The 22,389-nt window shown below is 49.0% G+C and overlaps 6 protein-coding genes across 6 annotated transcripts; 4 read left to right on the forward strand and 2 right to left on the reverse strand.

The window, feature by feature from the left end:
• Positions 1-242: 242 nt before the first annotated feature.
• Positions 243-3,342, forward strand: PGRI_064060 (involucrin repeat protein; the record flags this gene model as incomplete). Its single annotated transcript, XM_040794120.1, has 3 exons — positions 243-353; positions 419-3,181; positions 3,232-3,342. The coding sequence occupies 3 exons, from the start codon at positions 243-245 to the stop codon at positions 3,340-3,342; spliced, it is 2,985 nt and encodes a 994-aa protein (XP_040649370.1).
• A 222-nt stretch (positions 3,343-3,564) lies between these two features.
• On the forward strand, positions 3,565-5,100 carry PGRI_064070 (uncharacterized protein; the record flags this gene model as incomplete). The annotated part of the gene is made up of 1 exon (XM_040794121.1): positions 3,565-5,100. One exon carries the CDS (start codon positions 3,565-3,567, stop codon positions 5,098-5,100), a length of 1,536 nt encoding a protein of 511 aa, XP_040649371.1.
• A 483-nt stretch (positions 5,101-5,583) lies between these two features.
• On the reverse strand, positions 5,584-6,514 carry PGRI_064080 (glutathione S-transferase family protein; the record flags this gene model as incomplete). Its single annotated transcript, XM_040794122.1, has 4 exons — positions 5,584-5,811; positions 5,872-6,263; positions 6,311-6,415; positions 6,466-6,514. The coding sequence occupies 4 exons, from the start codon at positions 6,512-6,514 to the stop codon at positions 5,584-5,586; spliced, it is 774 nt and encodes a 257-aa protein (XP_040649372.1).
• A 528-nt stretch (positions 6,515-7,042) lies between these two features.
• PGRI_064090 (F-box and WD domain protein) lies at positions 7,043-9,603 on the reverse strand (the record flags this gene model as incomplete). The annotated part of the gene is made up of 2 exons (XM_040794123.1): positions 7,043-9,261; positions 9,384-9,603. The coding sequence occupies 2 exons, from the start codon at positions 9,601-9,603 to the stop codon at positions 7,043-7,045; spliced, it is 2,439 nt and encodes an 812-aa protein (XP_040649373.1).
• Positions 9,604-11,255: 1,652 nt separating this feature from the next.
• Positions 11,256-14,206, forward strand: PGRI_064100 (Rho family guanine nucleotide exchange factor CDC24; the record flags this gene model as incomplete). The annotated part of the gene is made up of 4 exons (XM_040794124.1): positions 11,256-12,209; positions 12,271-12,519; positions 12,595-12,781; positions 12,840-14,206. 4 exons carry the CDS (start codon positions 11,256-11,258, stop codon positions 14,204-14,206), a joined length of 2,757 nt encoding a protein of 918 aa, XP_040649374.1.
• Positions 14,207-15,980: 1,774 nt separating this feature from the next.
• PGRI_064110 (pyridoxal phosphate-dependent aminotransferase) lies at positions 15,981-17,605 on the forward strand (the record flags this gene model as incomplete). Its single annotated transcript, XM_040794125.1, has 4 exons — positions 15,981-16,065; positions 16,124-16,599; positions 16,657-16,942; positions 17,004-17,605. The coding sequence occupies 4 exons, from the start codon at positions 15,981-15,983 to the stop codon at positions 17,603-17,605; spliced, it is 1,449 nt and encodes a 482-aa protein (XP_040649375.1).
• Between the last annotated feature and the right edge of the window lie 4,784 nt (positions 17,606-22,389).

The following is a 22,389-nucleotide window of genomic DNA, read 5'->3' on the forward strand; positions in this document are numbered from 1 at the left end:
AAATGTCTGTGAATTGTGCCGTGTATTTTCTCCTTTACTCCCCGCCATCTAATTACCGACATCTCTCTCCACAACTCTTTAAACTCAGATATATTACATTTCCTTCCACCGCCCATGATGCGCGACACCTGTTCTTAAATTTCTCCTGATTATTCTAAGTGGAGAGATCCTGGCCAACGGCCATGAATACCAGTATGCGATCCAGCCAGTCCTCCTACGGGGACCCGCGATATCTCTCGACCATGACCGCCTCCGATGCCCCAGCTCCAATCCCGCCGCACGGAAAGTCACTCGTGGATGGGTATCGGGATGCTCTGGACCCCCAACATGAGGAGCGGTCACGATATAATCCAGTGAGTACACAACACCCATGGACGCATAGTACTCCAGCTAACCATGGTTACCTCGTCTCTGGTAGCTCAACTCGGCCCACCCGCGAAGCTCGGCTCTCCTGAATGCCAACGACCCTGTCGCCATGTACCTGTTGACCGAGACAGCTATAGGGGATAGCACAAATTATGAAGTGTTATCCTTCGAGGAGGTGGAAGAGCTGAAGAAGGAAGTCACGTTACTATCTACCCGCATCCAGGGTACGAAGCGGAAACTGGCACTCGAAACGAAACTACGTGATGCGGCGCAGTCTCTTGGTAGGCTCTATAGCCCGCCTAGCCCACGAAGTAGCGGCGAATACAATTCCAATGGCGGTTCGAACCCGCGCCGGAAGAGCCGGGGCATATTTGGTCGCAGTGAGGCTGCTGAGGCCCTTGACAAGAGCGACTCCGAACTCGCGGTCAGCCAGCGGCGATGTGAGGAGTTGGCGCAGGAACTCTGGAAGCTGGAGAAGAGGTCTCAGAAGATCAACCAGCGCTTGCTGGAGCATACTGCCGGTATCTTGCAGATGACACACAAGGGTCTGAAAAAGGGTCCTAAAAACCCTGCTCCGCACACTTCGGATAGCACCTATGATGATCACAAATTCGATGACCGCAGTCTCTACCGGGCGGGCGAGCATTTGGATGACTTTGGCGTACACGGGAAGGGTGAGACCAACGCGGCCGCCGCAATGAATACGGAGGCCATGCAGGCTACAGAAAGACGATTGGAGGAACTGAGCGAGCGCATGCATGACATGATGATACAGTCCAACCCCGGTGAATTCATCGATCCTCCTCCGCAGCTGTCAGCAGGCGGAGGGCCTGTCAATCCCACAGCAACGGTCGAAGCTCACCTGGCCTATATCAAGAATGGCATGAATAATATCGTCTTACATACGGGAGACGCTCCTACTCCTGTGACTGCTCGCGATGTTGCTCCTGAAGCTGAGGGCGCCTGGAAACATCAACTCACCAAAATTAACAACCAAGTGCAAACCATCGTTGATCGGTTTGGGTTGACCCGTTCGCCAACCTTGCCTCCTCCTCCCGATGCGTCTCACGGCGAGGGGCTGGAAGAACAACTCTCATACCTTCAGACTGGTTTAGATGGTCTGGATAGTCGAGTGGATGGAGTACTTGAGCAGAAGAGTATCCTCACCATACAAATCCAGCAGCAACGCGAGCTCAACTCCAAGTCAGATGCCGAACGAGATGCCTATATCGGTGACCTAACAGAACAGTTGAACCACGCTCGCAGAGATCTTGAAGTATCTGAGCGTGAGGGTAACGCCAACCGCGACGAGCTGGCCCTTGTCATGGGACAGCTCAACGCAATGCGTCAAAATGGTTCTTCCCAGGAAGAAGCCAAAGCGGCCCTAGTTCAGGCCGAGGGCGAAGTGGCACGTTTGCAAAGCGTTATCACCTCGTTGCACAGCGAAGCTGATGCCAGGGTTCGCGAAGTCAAGGAAGCCCGAGATGCCCAAGATGAAGCAGAGACCGAGCTTAAACGCTTGCAACAGTACATCGACGAAGTGCAAAGAGAAAACGATAGCAAGGCTGAGGAAGTCAGTGATGCCCGCGACCGTGCAGAAGGCGAGGTCAAGCGGCTACAGGTCGTTGTTGCATCATTGCAAGATGATACCGACGCCAAGAACGAAGAGATCAGAGAGGCCCGTGACCATGCGGAAGATGAAGTGAAGCGTCTACAGGTCGTCATTGCATCTTTGCAGACTGATACCGACGCTAAGATCGAAGAGGCCCGCCGCCATGCAGAAGACGAAGTGAAGCGTCTACAAGTGGCCATTGAGTCTCTGCGAAATGATACCGACGCTGAGATCGAAGAGGCCAGGGAGGCCCGCGACCGTGCGGAAGACGAAGTCAAGCGCCTACAGGCCATCATTGAATCTCTGCAAAACGACACCGCCGTCAAGAGCAAAGAGGCTGTGGAAGCCCGCGACCGCGCGGAAGATGAAGTCAAGCGTCTGCATATCGTCATTGAGACTTTACAAAATGACGCCGACGCTAGAGACGGGGACATCAAGGAAGCCCGAGACCGTGCGGAGAACGAAGTCCAACGCCTGCAGAGCGTCATTGAAACCCTACAGAACGATAGTGATTCTAGATCCGAGGAAGTTAGAGGTGCTCGTGACCGCGCAGAGCAAGAGGTGGCTCAACTCGAAGCCGCCATCCAACAGATCCGGATTCAATCTGATGCCCGTATTAAGGAAGCAGATGATCAGCGCGCGCAGTCCGAGCATAATGCCACTCGCCTGCAGAATGAGATGACTGAGCTCGAAGGCGAGATTGTGCGGGTCACAACTGAACTGACTATGGTCAAGGCAGAGCTGGATGGTGCATATGGTACCCGAGCTGAACGCGCGGCAGAGGTGTCTTCCAACCCTAGTATACAAAGGGAGAACGATGCTCTGGTTACCCGCAACATCGAGCTCACTGAGGAACTTGCTACTCTAAAGAGTCAGCGAGGAGGTGGTGATCTTCAGCAGCGGGCGGATACTCTTGAAAGAGAGCTTCGTGAGACCATTGACGACTACGAAGCCATGACAAAAGCCAGCATCGAGTTTGAGAAGGAACGCGAACGTTTCGAAAGTTTCATTGACAGTCTGCGGGATCGCTGCGAGCAACTCGAGACACAACTGGCAGAAGAACGTATCAGCTGGATGAACTTGAGTAGTCCTACATCTGTGGGCCGTGATGGCACTTCTGAGACAACATCTACTATGGTGCTTAAGAATGAGTTCAAGAAGATGATGCGTGATACGCGCAACGAGAACATGAAGATACTGAGGGTGAGTTATATTGTAACTTTCTGTCTTTTTCCCTAACTAACATCTCCTAGGCCGAACAAGAAGAACGTCGCAGAATTGAAGGGTTGCTGCGAGCCCTAAGAAAGGAGCACGCCCAGGTGACTGGCAAGCCAATGCCCAGCCCAGGTGGCACTCCATTATGATCATGACATTCAACGTTTTCGGGTTCTGAGCGCATATTTAGTTAAGAGTGTACATATAGACTGTTCTCTGTTTTGTATAATATTTCTTTTTGGTTTGATCTTGGCAGGCACGATGAGGGTTTTTAAGGAAATCACATACTCATCTTTGATATTCCCACCTGTCACTCCCCCAGTATATTTTCTATTTTCATCTTGACCAGGCTTCGCTCTTTCGCCTTCAAGATGTTTGTTCGAGGAAGACTCGATCAGTCCAGTAGCCCCCATTCGAATCTTCCAGCATCACAGAGCCCCAGACGTGAAAAGCAACCCGATTCCGACTCCATTTCACCATACGATAACCCAGAATCATCTGAGTCGGTCCTTAGTGATGAAAGATCTATATACAATGCGATCAGAGTCACCACACCAAATGATTCTAGCCCTCGTTTCTATGCATCTCTCGCCCATGATAACCCCGTGCACGAGCAAGGCTTAGCGGTAAACATGGCGAAATTTGCTACTACAGATTCACAGGATGATCATACTCTTATCATTATACCAGGAGGAAAACGACAGAGAATGGCCGGGAAGCTTGGGAATCATGCCAAGCTGTTATCTGACCAGTACTGGCAAGCTACACAACGGCGGCGATGTCCTTTGAGTAGAACGGCATCGGTACCAGACCCTCACCGATCTTTAAATCGCAAGGCTGTCTCTCTTGATACGAATGATAGTATCGACAGGCCCAAATGGCCTGGATGCTTGGGACCTGCCGTAATGACCGTCCAGCCTCGATATCCACCGCCAGAAAGAAAGCCCACACCCCCTGGCCTTCCCTCCTTCGGTACGTCAGAGGCCATGTCCTACTCTGCGCAGTTCATGCTCCCAGACAACGGTGTACGACCACCCACAACACTGCATTGTGGGGGTCTTTCTGGTAGTCAGCGTGGAAGTTCGTATGGTGATACCCTAAGGAGATTCTTCGGCTTCTCGTCTTCTACATCCCATACTGGCGGGATCTCCGTTAATGGCATAGGAAGAGCCGAGGACGGAACACTGGTACAGGGCCGGTTCCCCCATCGACAAAGTGGCCATGGAATGAGCATTGGTCGACAGCTGCATGAACACCCTTTTCATCAACGCAATCTTCCCATTGCCCAACCCGAAGTCACTGATACAAGCCATGATTCCCATATTGAAGCTGCACACACAAAGGGTGATCTCGGGGCTCGCCCAGGCAGGCGTGTGCAGCCTCCGGCCTCCCCATCTCGACGACATTTTCCTTTTACATCGAGTCCCACCCCTGCTGTGGTAAGCCGCGCACCGCGGCACAGAGACACTGGACATCTCGGCGTGTCGTGCAACTCGCTTGGATCAGACGGTCCTACAGATTCAGTGGAATCTTCTGCCCAAGGAACTAGAGCAACTGGAGACCATATCCCCCCACATCCGTCGCGGTTGCATTCCGTTTTGACGATTGTCCGCGGCGGTGCAGATGAAGGCCCTCATGCAAGCACGCCCATTTGTCCGGACGTTCTGTCATGGGTAAAATCCCAGACTTGTCTCTGCTGCTGCTCGGGCAGCCAAGAGGAACAGGATGATTCTCTTGGGGCGACCAGCTCGCGGGAAACATATGTAACGGCCCAGAGCCAACCATCGCCTGCTGGATCCCAGAATGAAAACAGTGAGGGGAATACTCGTTTCCATGGCCTCCAGGCATGGATTTCATCTCTTTACGGTGCCATGTTCCCGGCCCCTATGAACCCTACCGCTGTATAATCTTCCATGGAGGTATATGCTATACGCTTTCACAGCCTGTTTCGTGGCTACTGTGATGTTGTTTTCTTTCTTTTCTGAATGTTCAGTGCATGAACGTGCTTGCTTACTGGGTGGTCTTATCATTAATTAGAACGTGTTTTAGCATCTTGCTTCTGTACATACGTCCCTCTCTTGTTAGCTGATGCTCTACCTTTGAATAGGAGATGGTTCTTCTCTCGTATGCTGAAAATCGCATGCTTGTTGTCTATCCACAATAGACTATTACGAGAAACATTTTGAGCCCCATCGAATGTACAGTTCATCTCTCAATCACATTGGTGAATGCTTGATAGATTCCTTCGTTTCATTAATACCTTAAAAACGTAGCGCATTCAAATGAAACCTCCTTTCTACCATCACCGGATGTTCACATTCTACGTAATGATATATGTATTTAGTATGGTTTAGACCTCTGTACCCGAATCAACTCTTCACGATATAATCTCACCCAGAAACCGAGAAAGTCCAATCCCTCGGGAACAAACTGTACTGCACATCATCTCTATCCCGGAAGATATCATCATAATGCGCAATACAAGTCTTCGGATCCTCAGCCTGCACATAGTAGCTATCACCCAGCGCCTTGAACACGGGATCATTCCACATCTTCGCCATCCACGCCAGCACATCAGGGCTAGCACCATCTAGCGAAAGACCATAAGAGCGGAACCGCTAGAAAGCAAAGTCAGCCAATGTTTTTTTTCTTCTATCGTTGAAGAAAGAAAAACATACCCAAAGAACTGGCCAAAAGAACGCATCCGCAATACTAAACCCGCCAAACAAAAACCCTTCATCAACCTCGCCCAGCACGGCAAGCCGCTCTGCAGTCGCCTTCCGCGCCGAATCCCAGATCCGGAGCATGCGCGCTATCTCGGCGTCTGTGCCGTCCGGTATCGGGATGTTGCCTGTATACTTGCCGAGGAAGTTTGTGCTGAAGTTGTTCCGCAGGACTGGGAAGCCGGAGTGCATTTGGGCTGCGGCGCTGCGGGCTAGGGCGCGCAGTTGGCGGTCTTTGGGCCAGAGGGCGAGTGTTGGGTTTGATTCAGCGAGGAATTCGCAGATGGCGAGGGAGTCTGTTATTATTGTTGAGGGGAGAGAGTGGCATTGGAGGATTGGGACTAGGCCTGTTGGGGAGAAGGATTTGTTCTATGTTTGGTGAGTGACTGTATACCTATCTTCATGAGGATGGAGGTAGGTACTTCAGAGAGTGGTATGAATTGGCGTGTATGGGGGATCTGGAAGTATTCCAGTACTGCTTCAACGCGTGCTGTCCAACCTAGAGAGGACTTGTTAGGTCTGATGTGTGGATGGTTGCATGGTGCTTACTGGAGTAGCGGGTGTATAGCCCGATGAGGTGGTAGTCCGGGGTAGCCATGTCTAGAGATGGAATTGAGAAGTGAATAGTATGAGTCTGGGGAAATGCAAGTACTCCAGGGCTAGGTCGTTGATATATAGCCCTATGGTGGGGTATGAGTCATTCAGAAGGTTCATGTAATTGATGCTAGTCATAATGCTATCGATCAAATGCCACACCGGCGCCATGCAAGGAAAAGTAAGATAAATAGAAACTCCGAAAAAGATATAGGCCATGACTCCTAACATAGAAGTCAAAATAAGAAATACATCATTTAAGCCCACCGTATAGCATGACACGACATTGAGAAGATGGGCAAGGGGAGGGGAACACGGAGAGAAGGAGAAGAGAGTGGGAGAGAGGATCAATGCGCCAGGTAAAGCACAGCGCGATCGTATGGATGCTAATAATAGTAAATCGTGAAGTGAATTGAGCCATCTTTTCATCAGAGGGTTCGAAATTCGCACTCAATAAGGGCAATGCAAAAGATGCACTGAAGTAAAACAAGAACAGATGCTGATATTAAAAGGCGTAAAAGGCGAGAAAGAATTAGAGACTCTTGAAGAATGGACTCGCCTCAATGATTTCTTCATCATCGCAGGCAAAATCCCATCCCACAATGCGAGGGTCCACGCTGGCACAAATCAGCTTCCGTGCGTCAAACTGGAGTTTGAACACCCTCGCAGCTGTCGAGGACCCTTGAGGTCTGCGCTGATGACCATGGTGGTGATGGTGGTGCGCAGGAGGTGGGTTGAGTGCTGGGGCATTGATAGCCACAGGAGGCACAAATGGTGGGTTGGCACGACTAGCGTGGGGAGTGGCATTGGGTTGCCCAAGTGTCGCCAGAGCCTGTGCTGCTTGTAATTGTTGAGCCTGGGCCGCGACAGTGGCTCGTGCCACTTCGCTAAGGTTCGCACGAGTGGAATTGGCGATGGCATCACTGTGTCGCAGTTGATGATCCGTTATCCACTTGTTATCACGGTCTTTGTGCCATATTATGATTGACTCGTCGTAGGAGCCCGACACGATACGCGCCCAGCTACTACCTCCCCCACCAGGTGGGATTTTAGCTCCCAGGGCGGGCATATCGCGAGGGTCTCGTGATCCTGCAGTGTTTGGTTGGTAGCCATTGCGGCGTTGCTCCCGGTGGCCCATTTCGACGTCCAACCCGGCCTCTTGAGCGGCGAAGAATGCAGTGTCACATGCTAGCGCTTCTTCGCGCAAGGTTCGGTCGGCTCCCGGAGCATCACCAAACCCAGCTTGAAGGGTGCGAACGAGATTATTATGAGCTCGCAGACACGCCACCTCGGCTCCGGTAGCATGATCGTAGATGCGAACAGTGTTATCATTACTGCCACTGATAATTCTTCGGCTGTCGAACTCAACACATGCGATGCCTTTCTCGTGGCCCGTCAAAGTCTTCGAGCAATTACCAGTGCGGATGTTCCAGACCTTGATTACTCGATCTCCAGACGCCGTCACAATATCATCACCATGAATCTGCATCGCGTTCACGGCGGCTCCATGTCCTTCCACGGTCATTAGCAACGTGTAAGGCTCTAGGACTTTGTATTGACCACGCGCAATGCCAGCTTCAAGCATGTTCGGTGCAATGGTGTTCAGATCTATTATCCATCCGGGATATGTGGCGCTTGATTTATGGCAGATATGCGGATAATCCTTGCTATTCGGTAGAAGATCTCGGCGGTTCCATACCTTCACAGTTCGATCTTTGGAACAGGTTACGAGGTAACGATGATCGAATTTGAGATTCAGCACCGAGTCAAGATGCGCTTGCTCAATTTGATGGATCTTTTCTCCAGTGGAGAATTTCCATATAATGACGGACTTGTCACTGCTACCGGAGATGATGATGTCTTCCTCGGGTCGGGGATCAAATTGCAGGCAAAGTACGGATTTCGTATGTCCCATCAGTGCGGGATGCCACAGTCGTTTGGTATCCAGGTTCCAGACCCGCACGGTCTTGTCTCGGCTCCCACTGACTAGCCATCGGCCTTCGAATTGGATCGCATATACGCATTCCCGATGGGCTTCTTCTGGATGGGACGGGTCAGGAAGTTGGAAATTGGTGTATCGGCCTTGATGCCAATTTGCTTCAAGTCGCCTGCGTTGCTTGTAGATATGGAAATAGTTGACTTTAGCACTTCCATCGGTATCCCGCATGAGAAGACGCGATCTTAGAGGTGGGTACAATGGTGAGGGAGATTGGGGAATATTAGTGGGTAGAATAAACTCTGGGTCTTCGGCAAACGAAGGTGCTGTTTGATCGTCATCATCAGTCATGTGGTGATCGCCTTCACTGTCGGCCATGGGGGGCGCAGGGCCAAACACGGTCGGTCTTTGGCTTTCGTCACTTCGTGAATCGAGCCAGGTAGATGGCACGCGCTTTTTATGTTTAGGCTCCCCGAGGTCTGGTTCCAAGTGTCGTAGGCGGGACTTCCGGGTCTGGGGCGACATGGCCTCGGAATGTTCTTGCTCAAACGCGCGAACCGCGCTCGTGTCCACGTCCCAACCTTCGTGTATGTACTGGAATCTCCATAGACCCGAGTCAAGGATACGTTCACGCCATGAGCGGGATGCAAGCGAGGCATTCAAAAGCGTCCGGGCGTCGAGGTAGGTAAAGACCTCCCATATGATTTCTGGGGGAAGCCTGACACATGGGTCGATATGGAGAATGGGGTTAAGTCGATCAACTACTGCGGCGATGCTTGAGGTTCGTAGAGATCGAAGAAGGCTGTATGCGAGCTCTGGGGGCGAGAAACCGTCGGTTAACAAAGAAAATTAAGAAAAGCAAGAAAATCTGATGTTTCGCGCTCATAGCAATTATCGAGGGGGCAAAGGGAAAGGGAAAGGGAAAGGGATATCTTACCAGCTCTACCGGCCTCAGACTGGGCGAGCACCCAATTTGGAAGGGCCATGACATTGTCCGATCCTAGATCTTTGTCGGCCTGGCTTCGAGTATCGTCCGAGTAGCCCTCATCTAGCTTAAACGACGGTGATAGAGAAGGGGCGGAGAACTCGGAGATGGTAGTTGTTTGCAATTGCAGTGTAGGGGATATCTGAACATCGGGCAGAGGCTCACCCTCCATTGATGCGGGTTTTCAGAGCGGGTCTGCGCCGAGCTGATGAGTCGAACGCCGAGATCAATGGTGCGCGGTGGCTGCGAAGTCCCACAAGGGAGTTTTCGCGAAGAGAGATTATAGAAAATTAATAAATGGGTAGGGTTCTTTGTAAGAGGAGGGTTGGGGATGGGAGGTTGAGTAGATAGATGGGTTGGCCTCGGTGCAAGTCACGTCACGTTTGGACGAGACAAGGCCCACCTGATAGAGCGCAACAGCTTCAGTCGGAAAGTAGGAAAAAAGAAAAAAGAAAAAAGAAAAAGAAAACATAGAATTTCAATTTAAATACAGAGTAATACTCTCAACCGTCTCTCATCGAAGTATGTAATAAAAAGCTTTGGAATAACACGCGTGAAATGGACATTATTGTCCCAGTCACGTGGCTCGCGCCTGTAGCAAAACATATACAACATATGCTTATGAGAAAAACAGACTATAATAAAGACATTAAGAATATTGCATCAAAGAAAAGTAGGAAGTTAACAATAGGTCGATTTCTCAATGTCTCATACAGTATTGCATTGGCAAAGGACTTGGCCTGTTCTATTAGATGTTGATATAGTATATCCGATGGAAACCGGCAATTTACTTTCTCCAATATTAACGCAAAAGACAAGAGTCAATAATAACCTTGGAAAAGTTCTAGAGCAAAAGATTTTGACTGTAAGTGTATACTTCACTAGTTCAATGTACCTTTTTGTACTCCGTATGCGAATCTATAAAGGGTATTGTACAAGCATCTCTCTCTTTCTAGGCCCAGCCCCGGGGGCCTGGCTTGCCCAGCCCTGGGGGTCCCTGGCGCTGCTGACACAAGCAAAAGCCAACTGCCCCTCTCCACATCACACCGCCCCATAAAACACACGCTAAACCATTTGAGGTAACTGAACAGACTCCTTCGGCTCACCCTCTCTCCATCCTATTCCTCTGTTACCATCAGAACTCTTGTCTGTTGTACTTGCTCTTGTTTGTCTTCTTGACCTTATTCAACTGCTGAGACTGTCTTGTTTTGGCCATTATTCTGTTATTTCGTGCGCCTCCCCCTTTTTTTAGAGGGACTTCGATTGTCCGCCTGAGTCCTAGTGACTGGCCCTTTCGCAAAGGTGTTCCTCCGAACTCTCTTTAACCTGATTTGACTCGCCTGCCCGGCTGCAGCAGTCATTCAGACACTTGAATTCCCCACGCCGCATTGATTGGGGCTGGCTGCAGGTCGGAATATATTCCTCGAGCCCCTCCTTTTCCTGGAAGTGACGGTGCACCATATTTGATATCCGCGCTATTGGATTCAAATAAATATACCTATATTTATTACCTCTTGCCTCTGATCTCTCAAGGGCATTTCCAGGGGCCCGCATCCAAACCGATCACGCCTACGACCGAGAACCGATCGTATCGCTGTTGGTCTCCGGAATTTCGGGCGAAACTCCGGTTGACAACTCCCTGCGCCGCACAGCTCACAACCCACCCGGGGAACCCATGATCGTCATCTCTTCACTTCCGACGCTCGTCGATTCCTCCGAACCTATCCCTATTGGGTCTACTGTGCAGATTTAAATTGAGCCTGGCTGGTCTAACTCATCTATATCTGGCCCTCGAGGAAATTCGATATGATCGACTCCGCAGCCATGAGCGGCGCTCCGATCGCCGAGGATAACATTATAAACCGCCGCGGTGGAGAATCGATTTACCAGAGCTGTGTCAATTTGAGGAGGCGGCTATCTGAAGTTCCTAACTTCGAGCCATACCTGCAAGAGATGGATGACGATGATCGCATGAGAGGGAATACAGATCCGGTGGCTTCCTTGTGGAATTGTCTCCGAAATGGCTATCCACTGTTGAGCATTTATAATGCGTCCGGTCCCGAAGAGCAACTAGAAATTGATCCTGGCAAGGTGACTGAGGCGAAGCGTCCCAAAGCGGCAACCTTCAAGTTCCTACAGGCCTGTTTACAAGACCTGGCATTCCCTCAACAGGATTGCTTTTTGATCACTGACCTTTACGGCGAGAGTACCACCGGATTCATCAAAGTGATCAAAATGGTCAACCGTGTGCTGGACATCCTCGAGATGCAAGGTCAATTAAAGCAATCCGAAGTTCTAGAGACCCCCAGCGCGAAGTCCAATGTGAAGCTTACCAAGCGAGAGCATATTCTTAAGGAACTTCTAGAGACGGAGCGTGATTATGTTCATCACCTGCAGAACCTCCAAGCACTCAAGAAGGAACTGGAAGAGACGGGTGCTTTGACAGGCGATGCAAGCCATCAGATTTTCCTCAACTTGAACAACCTTCTAGACTTTGCCCAACGGTTCTTAATTCGCATGGAGCAGCACTACGCCTTGCCAGAAGAAATGCAGAACTGGGGTCACCTTTTCTTCGTGCATGAAGATGGTTTCCGACAATATGAACCTTTCATTGCCAACCAGATGCGTTGTGATGAAGCTTGTATGAAGGAATGGGACAAAATCCAAAGTGCGCCACGCCATATAGATCTGCAGCAAATGGTTGCTCAGCCCAAAACGCTCAATGGATTCTTCGTGAAACCTTTCCAGCGTTTGACTCGATACCCACTGATGCTCTTGGTAGGTTTGTTTCCGTGCTTGGTTCAAGATCAACGAGCTAATGTGATTGTACCCTTCACAGGAGCTACGCAAACAATTAGAAGACGAGCAACTCCAGGCCGATATCACACACGCAGTCAATTGTATTCAGAATGTGTTGGACTTTGCCAACGAAGCAATCCACAAAGAACATTTGGCTGCGGCCGTAATTGATCTATCTGAGCGTGTGGATGACTGGAAAGCATTGAAGATGGAGTCATTTGGAGATCTCCTTCGATTCGGCACTTTCCAGGTTGTGAAAGGAGACAGTGGAAAGGATAGCGAGAGAGAGGTACGTGATCTCGCTCTCTGCGTCTTACGCTTTTTTTGGTTCCCGGAAATGCCACATAACTGACATGGCCCTTAGTACCATATCTATCTCTTCGAGCGCATACTTCTCTGCTGCAAAGATATCAATCCTAACAAGCAAAAGTCGAAGCTTATGATGCAGAAAGATAAGCCGTCTTTGAACGCGAAAGGAAAGGCTCGTCTCCAATTGAAGGGTCGAATCTACATGGCCAACGTCACAGATATTGTTTGTCTTCAAAAGCCCGGTAAGCATTACTCTTGACTTATTAGATTGGGAAATATTCCTCTAATCGATTCCAATAGGACTCTACCGTATTCAGATTTTCTGGAAAGGAGACCCTGGTGTCGTCGATAATTTCATCATCCGATATGCAAGCGAAGACACCATGCGGAATTGGTACAAGGACATTGACACCCAGCGGGCGATACAAGCGGAGCGACGCACTATGCGCAACACTGGGACATCTGACAGCGAGTTCACGTACATGGAGGGCATGGCGCACATGCCCAACCCCTATCAACAAGAGTATGATACCGATGACGCCATCAGCAAAGATCCATATCATTCCGAATTCCCCATGAGCCGAAATGCGTCCAGTACCAGTCTGAGAACCCGATCTGCCACCGGTGGCAGCACCAGTTCTGTTGCTCACCCCAACACCCGACCGCGCTATGTGGGAACCGATCCAACACTTTCGGTGCACACTCAGTTCACTGGCAACGGTAACATGTCCCCTAGTGATCGAAACATGGGCTCCTATTTTTCCCCCACGGAGACTCCGACTCCTTCCACGAGATCGAGTTCTCAATCCGCAGGATTTTCCTTCAGTCGCCAGAATACAAATTCTACCACTCCGTCGGGGGGCTGGAGTGAGGACTCCCTTCGCTACACAGCACCAGCGTTGTCTCGTGTAGCATCTCGAGAAGGGACAACCTCCGGTGGATATTTCCCACCACAGCCTAGTGGAAGAAGTGCTCAGCGTCCGTCATTGCCCCCACTCTCGGGCCCGCAAGGTCACTCCGCAAATGGCATGACCCAACAACGCATGCGATCGGCCAGTAGCCCTGATATTCACCATCACAATAACAATCCCGAGTCACGGCGTTATATGGGAGTGCACACTATGCAGACAGTCGACAATGTCCCAGTGCCCCCAATTCCTGCGCACATGGCCAACATGAAAGCTCCCGTCAGCCGCAGCCAGAATGGCTCCCCCACCAACACCCAGCTCCCTATTCGTAGCCAGCCTCAACTCCACACCACGCATTTCAACGAGCCGGAATATAACGATAGTCGCCATTCTGGGCAAATCTCCGATCATGCCACATCGCCCCTGACCCAAGAGCCAGAGGAAGGAGACTACATGCCCACCCAACTCAAGGCCAAGGTGAATTTTGATGACAACTATGTCACGCTGGTAATCGCGACCAACATTTTGTTCCGTTCCTTGACGGATCGCGTGGATGCAAAACTTGCTCGGTTCACCGATCGATCCATCGGGAACAAAACCGTTCGACTACGCTACCGTGATGAAGATGGTGACTTTGTCACGATTGATAGCGACGAGGCGGTCCAGCTTGCTTTCATGGAATGGCGGGAACAACATCGTGACATGCTCGCCAAGGGCTTGGTGGGAGAGATTCAACTCTACTGCCAGGTGGTCGATTAGATCATTTTCTTGTTTGCTTTCCCGCTCATTCTTGACTTAATACCTCCTTGATTCCCCCGCGAGGATCCCGTCGATCCTCGTCTTTTCCAACGCGTTGCGTCACCTCTGGCGCTCTCCCATCCTGACCCTTGTTCCAACTGGATTGGCTTGAAACTGTTGAGCAGTCGTTCTCAGGGGAGATAGTCATTTTTTTCTATCTCCCCTTCTTACTTTCAGCGAGCCACGCCGTGACAAACATGTAGTGTGTACGGCAACGACGTCCTGGTGACGAGGTGAAGGGATGAAAGACCTGCATTTTGAATTTGCGTTTCTCATATCTCTTTACTGATCTAGTCAATGTCTACGAACGTACGAAGCTTCTATATGATGTATATGCCTATTTTGTGGAGTTTTTTTTGGTGCATGGAGTTCTACAAAAGACCTTTCTTTCCTATATAAACCGTATCCACTTGCCTATCTGATCGGGATGCCGGTCCTGAGGTCGGATAGCCGATAAATTCTTGGCATATGGTCAATATCTGCCTGAACTATATATCAACTTCCTACTAAACCTCCTTTCCAATGAATGTTTTGATCTTAGACGTCACGTTTCAGAAAGCAATACTCAATTTGTTCAATACTATGAGTCTTATAAGTCGGTAAAAACACCCTGCAGTTCCAATACCCTATCTAGTATCTATCTGGTGGTACTGCCCTCATCATTTGGACAGCTTGTCTGATCAGCCGAGCCTCCGAGGAGTGTACCTCGATGTACTGGCCGAATATGGGCGACAAATAATTGTCCTCTCGAGCGCACCGCCATGCTCTGCCCTTCGTTCCGAATGATGTGAACGCGTACACAAATTGCAAGTCTGGGTGCTCTCCAAGATACTTTATACAAGCAGTAAACGCTTGTTTCTCGGCTTCTTCGACCTCTTGAGGCCGTGTATTCGATACTTTTGTTTCATGGAAGGCGAACACCGCAAGTTGATTATCTCCCAGATGTTCTATGGTAGTATCCACGCGTCGACTGCCACTGCCCTCAAGAGTCTCTGGGGAAAGAACCCAATATTTCTCTGAGAAGAGGTGCTTATTCCATAAATGAACCCAGAGCTTCGCTGCCGCCCATTCATCGGAAGATTGTGCCCGGGCTTTCCCCCAAAGTTCCATGAGGATATCATCGGTGATGAGCGACATTGTTCTGTAATGTTTACATGTAGTTATGACACAAAAGTTACAACTATGTTGAGACTACCCTTTCGCCGGGACAATATTTATAGCTGGGCAGGTCTTATGCAAGCGCTCGGGAGTTAAGAAGAATACTCGTATTTCACTCCAAGCTTTAGATCCTAAATTTCTAACTGTTTGACAATAAAAATAGAAGTTTTATTTCCTTATATGGGCTATTATTTTAAATCCCTATTAAATCAATTGGCCAACACCGTAGCTATTATAGCCATATCTAATGCCTGTATATCTATTTAGCATAGGTAAATACTCATATTCCTGATATTTGAACCAATATATTATATAGGAAATAGCTGCGGTATTAAAGTATTGGACGCTGGGCCCTTCTGGTGCCCGAAGGTATAAAATTGGCACAGTCGGTGATTTCGTCGAATCGTCGCGTAGTATTTTGGCAAGCGTCATCCTCTTAAATCAAGGCTGTGTTGTTGTTGTTGTTGTTGTTTTTTTTTTTTTTTCTCTTTGAGCCTTCCCACATCTCTAATTCTCTTGACTCTTTTTTCAAAAAGAGAAACTATACAAAAATCTTATCCCAAAATAGTCGCCAAGAATGTCGTTCTCCGGACGCCGCCTGAGTATTTTGCGCCCCTCTGATAATCGCCGTTTCTCGGCGACCAAGGACCTGTCGGACAATGGTACGTGCATGTGCTTCATCACATTTATAATTCTGATCCTGACCTTTAAAATCTTCAGAACACCGATCAGAAACCCATCGGCAATTTCGTGCCGCTCATGAAGGTCACCGTCCCCACGCCGGTCTCGACGCTTCTCGTGCCTCTACCGGTGTCGTCTGGTGCACAGAGCGAGCCTGTGAGCATGGATACGCCGAGGATCCCACTGGCTGGGCCAACCTAGGCCAGGGAGCCCCCGAGGCCGACGACGAGATTGAAGGAAGTTTCCCTCGTCCGACTTCCATTCCTATCACCTCCGCTGCTCGCGAATACGGCCCAACCGCTGGTATCAAGCCATTGCGTGCCGCTGTCGCTCGTCTGTATAACGACCACTACCGCCAGGGCAAGGAAAGCCAGTATACCTGGGAGAATGTCTGCATTGTTCCCGGTGGCCGCGCTGGCTTGATTCGCATTGCTGCTATTCTGGGCAACTCGTACCTGTCCTTCCCCATTCCCGATTACTCTGCGTACTCGGAGATGTTGACTCTGTTCAAGAACGTATGTTTTTAGGAGAGCTGAGCTGGAGTATATTACCGTTTACTGATCCTCCTGCAGATTGCTCCCATTCCCCTCCCTCTCTCAAAGGATGACCACTACCGCATCCATCCCAACAAGATCGCCGAGGAAATCGCCCGTGGTACCCAGGTGCTGCTGACCTCCAACCCTCGTAACCCCACAGGCCACTTCGTACCGCGAGATGAGCTGGTGGAAATTCAGGACCTCTGCCGTGACCGCGCGACTCTTATCCTGGACGAGTTCTACGGCGGATACAACTACACAACGGGCTGCGATGGATCGACAATCAGCGGTGCCGAAAACGTTGTTGACGTCAACAAGGATGGTACGATATCCACACCCCCAGAGCACGAATTATGTATATGACCAACTAACGCGAACCATAGACGTTCTCTTGATCGACGGACTCACGAAGCGCTTCCGGCTGCCCGGTTGGCGAATTGCGTGGGTGGTCGGCCCCAAGGAATTTATCGAGGCCCTCGGTTCCGCAGGCTCGTACCTCGATGGCGGCGCAAATGTGCCCTTCCAAGAAGCCGCAATCCCGATGCTGGAGCCCGAGCTGGTGCGCACCGAGATGAAGGCGCTGCAGCATCACTTTATGGAGAAGCGCGACTACGTCCTGAAGCGTCTGTATGATATCGGCTTCCGTGTCCAGGACGTCCCCGGGGCGACCTTCTATATCTGGCTCGATCTCACTTCGCTTGACCCGCCCCTGCCTCCCCAGGCTAATATCTCGGACGGACTGAACTTCTTCAATGCCCTGCTGAGCGAGAAGGTCATTGTTGTGCCCGGTATCTTCTTTGACTTGAACCCGGCGAAGCGTCGTGATCTCTTCGACAGCCCATGCCACCACTTCGTCCGTCTGAGCTACGGACCTAGGATGGATGTGTTGAAGATGGGTCTTGATGGTATTGAGCGTGTTGTCAACCGTGCACGTGAGGCTGGTGTGTCAAAGTGGGAGGATGAAGTTGCTGTTGCGGATGATTAAGCCTTTCCGTTCGATACTTGGGCCATTTGGTCGCATCTAGAGTTGGGCTGTTGTCAGGCGGTGCCCGACCAACGTCTTAGCTGAGACGTAGCGTAATAGACTGCATTATCGCATTTTTTTTGATATTGTTTATCTGGCTTGCTATGTAAACTGGTAACTGAGAAGAGGTATCTTATAGATGTAAAAAAGCTTAGAAAGGAGGGATCGACTCAGGATGCGCCTATATTAGAGTAAACTATGTGCATACTTCTAAACTGCGCGTCTTGCCTCTGCTAACCGAATAACCATACATACATGGATAACATGACGGAACACGAGACCACCATTGCATGTGTACCTGCATAAAGTTACTGATATCATCCAACTACCTGCTCATGTGTCCAAGGCAGCCAACAACCAGACATCAGCCGGGAGGAGGGGTGGCCAATATCGCAACGCGGCAGTCTCCTCCCACTGAGCCTCGGCCGAAATACCATTCGCCATGTGCCCATCTCGCTGACATCCTGACGGATAGAGCCCCAGAGGAAGTATACAGTACATTGCCCCAGCTCCCCTAGTCAAGCCACGACAGCGCCCCCATTTCCCGTTCCCGAATAGTCCAGGAAATCCTCCGCCTTCCCCAACCTCAGGAATCTACATATGTACTGACCCTTGCCAGGACTATTCCTAGATAGGTACATGGTACAACATACGTGCCATACACAGACCATCTTTATGTAGGCCGGATGGCGTCGCACAAAAGGCTTATAAATGCAGCCGTTACCAGCGTCGTACACCCGTGAGACCCTCCAGATCAACGGATGTCCCTGGGTATACCGTAAATTATACAGTAATTTGTCTGGACTAGATATCTTCCCCAGACCGTGTGGGGGATATATGAAAGGAAATGAGCCATTGACAGGAGCTGTAGGCCTCTTAATCGTTTAAAGTTTCCTAATGCAGTTTAGCGGCCACTATATTTTTGCCTGGGGCATCTTTTATGAATACGGAGTCGTAGCGAGAGCCTTGCAATTAATGTTGGCCTATAGCGATCGTAATATTATTCCAAAACCGATTTACTTTCGGACTCATTTGACTCATACACTAGGTAGGAATCGAAATGACTAGGTGTTCCCAGTGTACGGAGGATATTTGTATAACATTTCCAATTCAACACAATGTACTGGTACTACCACGTCCTAAGACCACTGTGATACAGAGCAAAAGAAACAGTATAGAAACGAACCAAGATCACTTATCTGACTAGACTCTATATAGAGTTCTATACACACGTCAACTCTCAGGTGGGAAATGAGCAACTGTCTCTACGTATCCTAGCGCGACATAAGTGGAATCGAGAACCAGAGATAGTGATATGGTAACAGGATCTCTCTGTATGCTGTATATCCACGGCTCGCTCTAAGATGCCGCTGATCGATGGAGCTCTAAAGGAAAGGCGATCCCGCGATCTAGACCAGACATTCGCAGTTCAAGAAGTGGGACCACTCCCAAGGGGAGATCTTTGGTCATATTAGGACTCATAATGCGAGCTGACTTTGAATTTTCCTGAGTCAGGAGCTCTGAACTCCGACTGCTCCATATATGATAGAGTTTGAAGGTTGAAGGTACCATATATTTCCGATCTGCCATGTGGGAAAGAGCAAGAGCAATTCAAGGTTTTGAGGCTTCTCCACTGCTCGCCAATAGCCGAGCGGTAATTTGGTTGGTTCTAATGGTTGGTTTTTCTTGGTTTTCTTGGTTTTCTTGGTTTTTGTTTTTGTTTTTCTGTTTTTTTTTTTTTAAATTTCTGGCTCGAAAGAAAAAGAAAGTTTGAAAGAAAGTTTAGGATCGGCCTGAGCCGCAACACAATTCGAGCTAGAACCAAGTTTCCACTCACTTGAATCCGTCGATCGCTCGTATCCCAGTTGCCATTAGAGGTCAGACCTCGTTTTTCCAAGTCTTTATACATTGTACTCCATACAAGGTATGCTACTTTGTTTCGGAAATGACTTCGCTTCGTAATCATTGGATAAAAACGCTATGATCTGAGATTTGCGCGTCCTCTGCCCCATTCCACAAAGCTTGTTTCCTATGCCTCTCTCCGGGAAGATCGGGCTAGTTTCAACGGAATGGGTCGAAGCGATGGGGTTGAGGATACAATATATAATGGAAAGAATACCGATCCACTTCTCTTTTGACTCCATCTCTTTTCTTTTTCCCGATCTAGACTGTGCAGGTCTTGACGGGGACCACATGGAACCAGAATCTCGTTGGCTAAGAGGTGAGGTTTCCAAGAAATAATCTCTGACAGGTTACATTGTGGATTCATGCCAAGGATATCCTTTTTCCTTCCTCAGTATATTCATCTATTATTCATTGTATACTTGGTACCATAGGATATTTAACCATGGAACGAAAATACAGTCTCCAGGTACCGGGATCTCAGTGGACCTTCGGGAACGGTCCATAGCGCACTCCGCAATGTCATACAAATGTATCATGACAATACAATACCCAGTGTACCCTGATGCTCCCGAAAGGCCCAAGCTCCTGAAAGTCAAAGCTTTGGTTTCCTCTGATATAACTATATTATTTGTAGATCATTTGATAGGTCCAGAAATAGCCGTAGTAATAGCAGGGATGTGCTCGAATTGCATACCCCTTTAGATACCCTAGTACGAAGTAGAAACTCACGTTCTCCACCCGTTAACGCCGGCAAGCTACACGGCGTCTACGGAGTTCAGTCTAGGAAATAACGTAATGTCTTAACTCCGATACGACATGGCCATGCTCTGTGTCGTCATCTAGTTCAGAAAGTCTAGTAATATTTTAGGCAAAGCTCCAATGCACCAGTACAGGGAATATCCATGATAAATTCTCTATACTTTTTTTTTTTAGTTAGTTCTCACATATAATCTCTTTGACCATTCACACAAAGTCTTCTGCGGGTCCAGCCACCTGATTCCCCTTGGATCGCCGTTGGAATCATCCCCACACCGACACTTGAAGCGCCCGGGATCTCGGAGAGCTTATGTACTTCGTATATTGAAATGAATCTGGGAAATCTTTTTAGCCGATCTCTAAGTGAAAAATAACAAAATAACTGCGTGTAGCTCCTTCCAAGTCTAGTTTTGTTTCCTTCCTATTTCTCTCTGCTCCGGTATTGCACTTGTCGCATCACGGAAATGAACTTAAATTATCAGTTTCGAAAATAGCTGCATGCAGCTTCGACGTCTCGTATCCCTGATGCCTATCTGTGTTTTATTGGCACATAACTTCCCCTGGACATTAATAAGGCCAAGAACACCAATGCAATTATAAGGGCTTGGCTTGGCTTGGGGGCCAGAAATGTCAACCTTGGTCGCTGAATGCACCTGATTCTTGAATCATTTCTTGATTGTTTTTTTCTGCTTGAATGTTTTATCGAGTTTGTTTCTAGCACTCCTTATCATATTCATGCATATACATGGGTCCAATCACCATCCCGCAAGAGCAATTTTTGTTTTGGTTTCATTCCCATCCCGACGCATTCCGATACATTAGCTAGCAAGTGGCTAGATTTCAAGTCTCAGGAAAGAATGTATAGTCCGACGCGCGCAAGGCAGTAGCTGCCCCCGTTTTGCCAATCTTGAAACTCTCTCAGGAGTACAGAAGTGGAGGCCGCGCAGGACTAATTGACTAGTGCCAATTGAGTAAATATCCATCCCCAGAAGTCTATGTTCGCCGAGGAAGTCATTATCTGTGGAGTACTCCGTACTCCGTACAGCATACTATATTGCATGGACTATATTGCATGGCGGCTCGAAAGTTTGCCCGTCGCAGACGCCACTTGAGTTGCCGGGTCGGAAATAGCAATATAATCAGGATCGGTCTAATTGAAATCTCCGGGTATCGGCGAAGTGAGCAAGAGATGGAAGCGAGATGAATAGAGAGTCGAAATATCTCAATGATTGGAGGTATATCAATCCGGTTTTTTCAAGACTAACGCACAAGGCTCAGTTTGCACGTAATTTGTGACGTGCATTAAACAGGCCCTATTATGAGGCTTTTCCACTTACATAGTGCGCAGGTACTGTGATATTGAAATCCCAGTCCGCTGGGAGAACGGCCGACAGCACCGACAGGCCGGGTCTTCCGAGGTGTCCAGTTATCCTCCGGTGTTTTCCTGAAAATAAATTGGTTGATCCTTCTGGAGACGGGATCTACCGGCCCTTTCACATTTCGTCCGCATTCACCAGGTTCCAACTCTCCACTCTTGACGGGTTTGGCAATCAACCCCCTGTATGGATCTGCGTCGAAAGTTAGCGGTGTCACTGGGCAGGCCTTGGCCGTAAGTCCGGAGTCTCCGCGTTATACTTTTTTTTGTAGGGAAAGACATCCCGAAAAGCATCAGCTGAAAAGTAGTTTCACAATTTCATGATTTCCATGTTAAAAGGATATAGTCTCCGCTTCATGTAGTTGGATAGTGCCCTCCTCAAAGGAAATAGGTACAGGTGTCAGTGAAATCGAAGTAAATCTACTGAGTAGGGTACGGAGTAATCAAGCCAGTAATAGGTCTGCATTGTACGGACTATTGATGGGAGTATGCCTGTGGCTTCTAATTTTCTTTTTTATTTCCTTTCATTTGATTTGAGCATGAGATATTTGAATTAAAACCAGGAATATTTCCCCTCTCATTGCTCAACTCTTACTGGCTAGACCGTATATTCTCTATAAAGGATCCCAACATGTACCTTGTACCTCTGAGCCAAACCCGTATACACAATTAAACAAACCTACACAACACTTTAGAAGGCGTAGTAGGT

This window comes from Penicillium griseofulvum, assembly GCF_001561935.1.
Source record: "Penicillium griseofulvum strain PG3 chromosome Unknown contig_91, whole genome shotgun sequence".
In the NCBI taxonomy this organism is placed as follows: Eukaryota; Fungi; Ascomycota; class Eurotiomycetes; order Eurotiales; family Aspergillaceae; genus Penicillium; species Penicillium griseofulvum.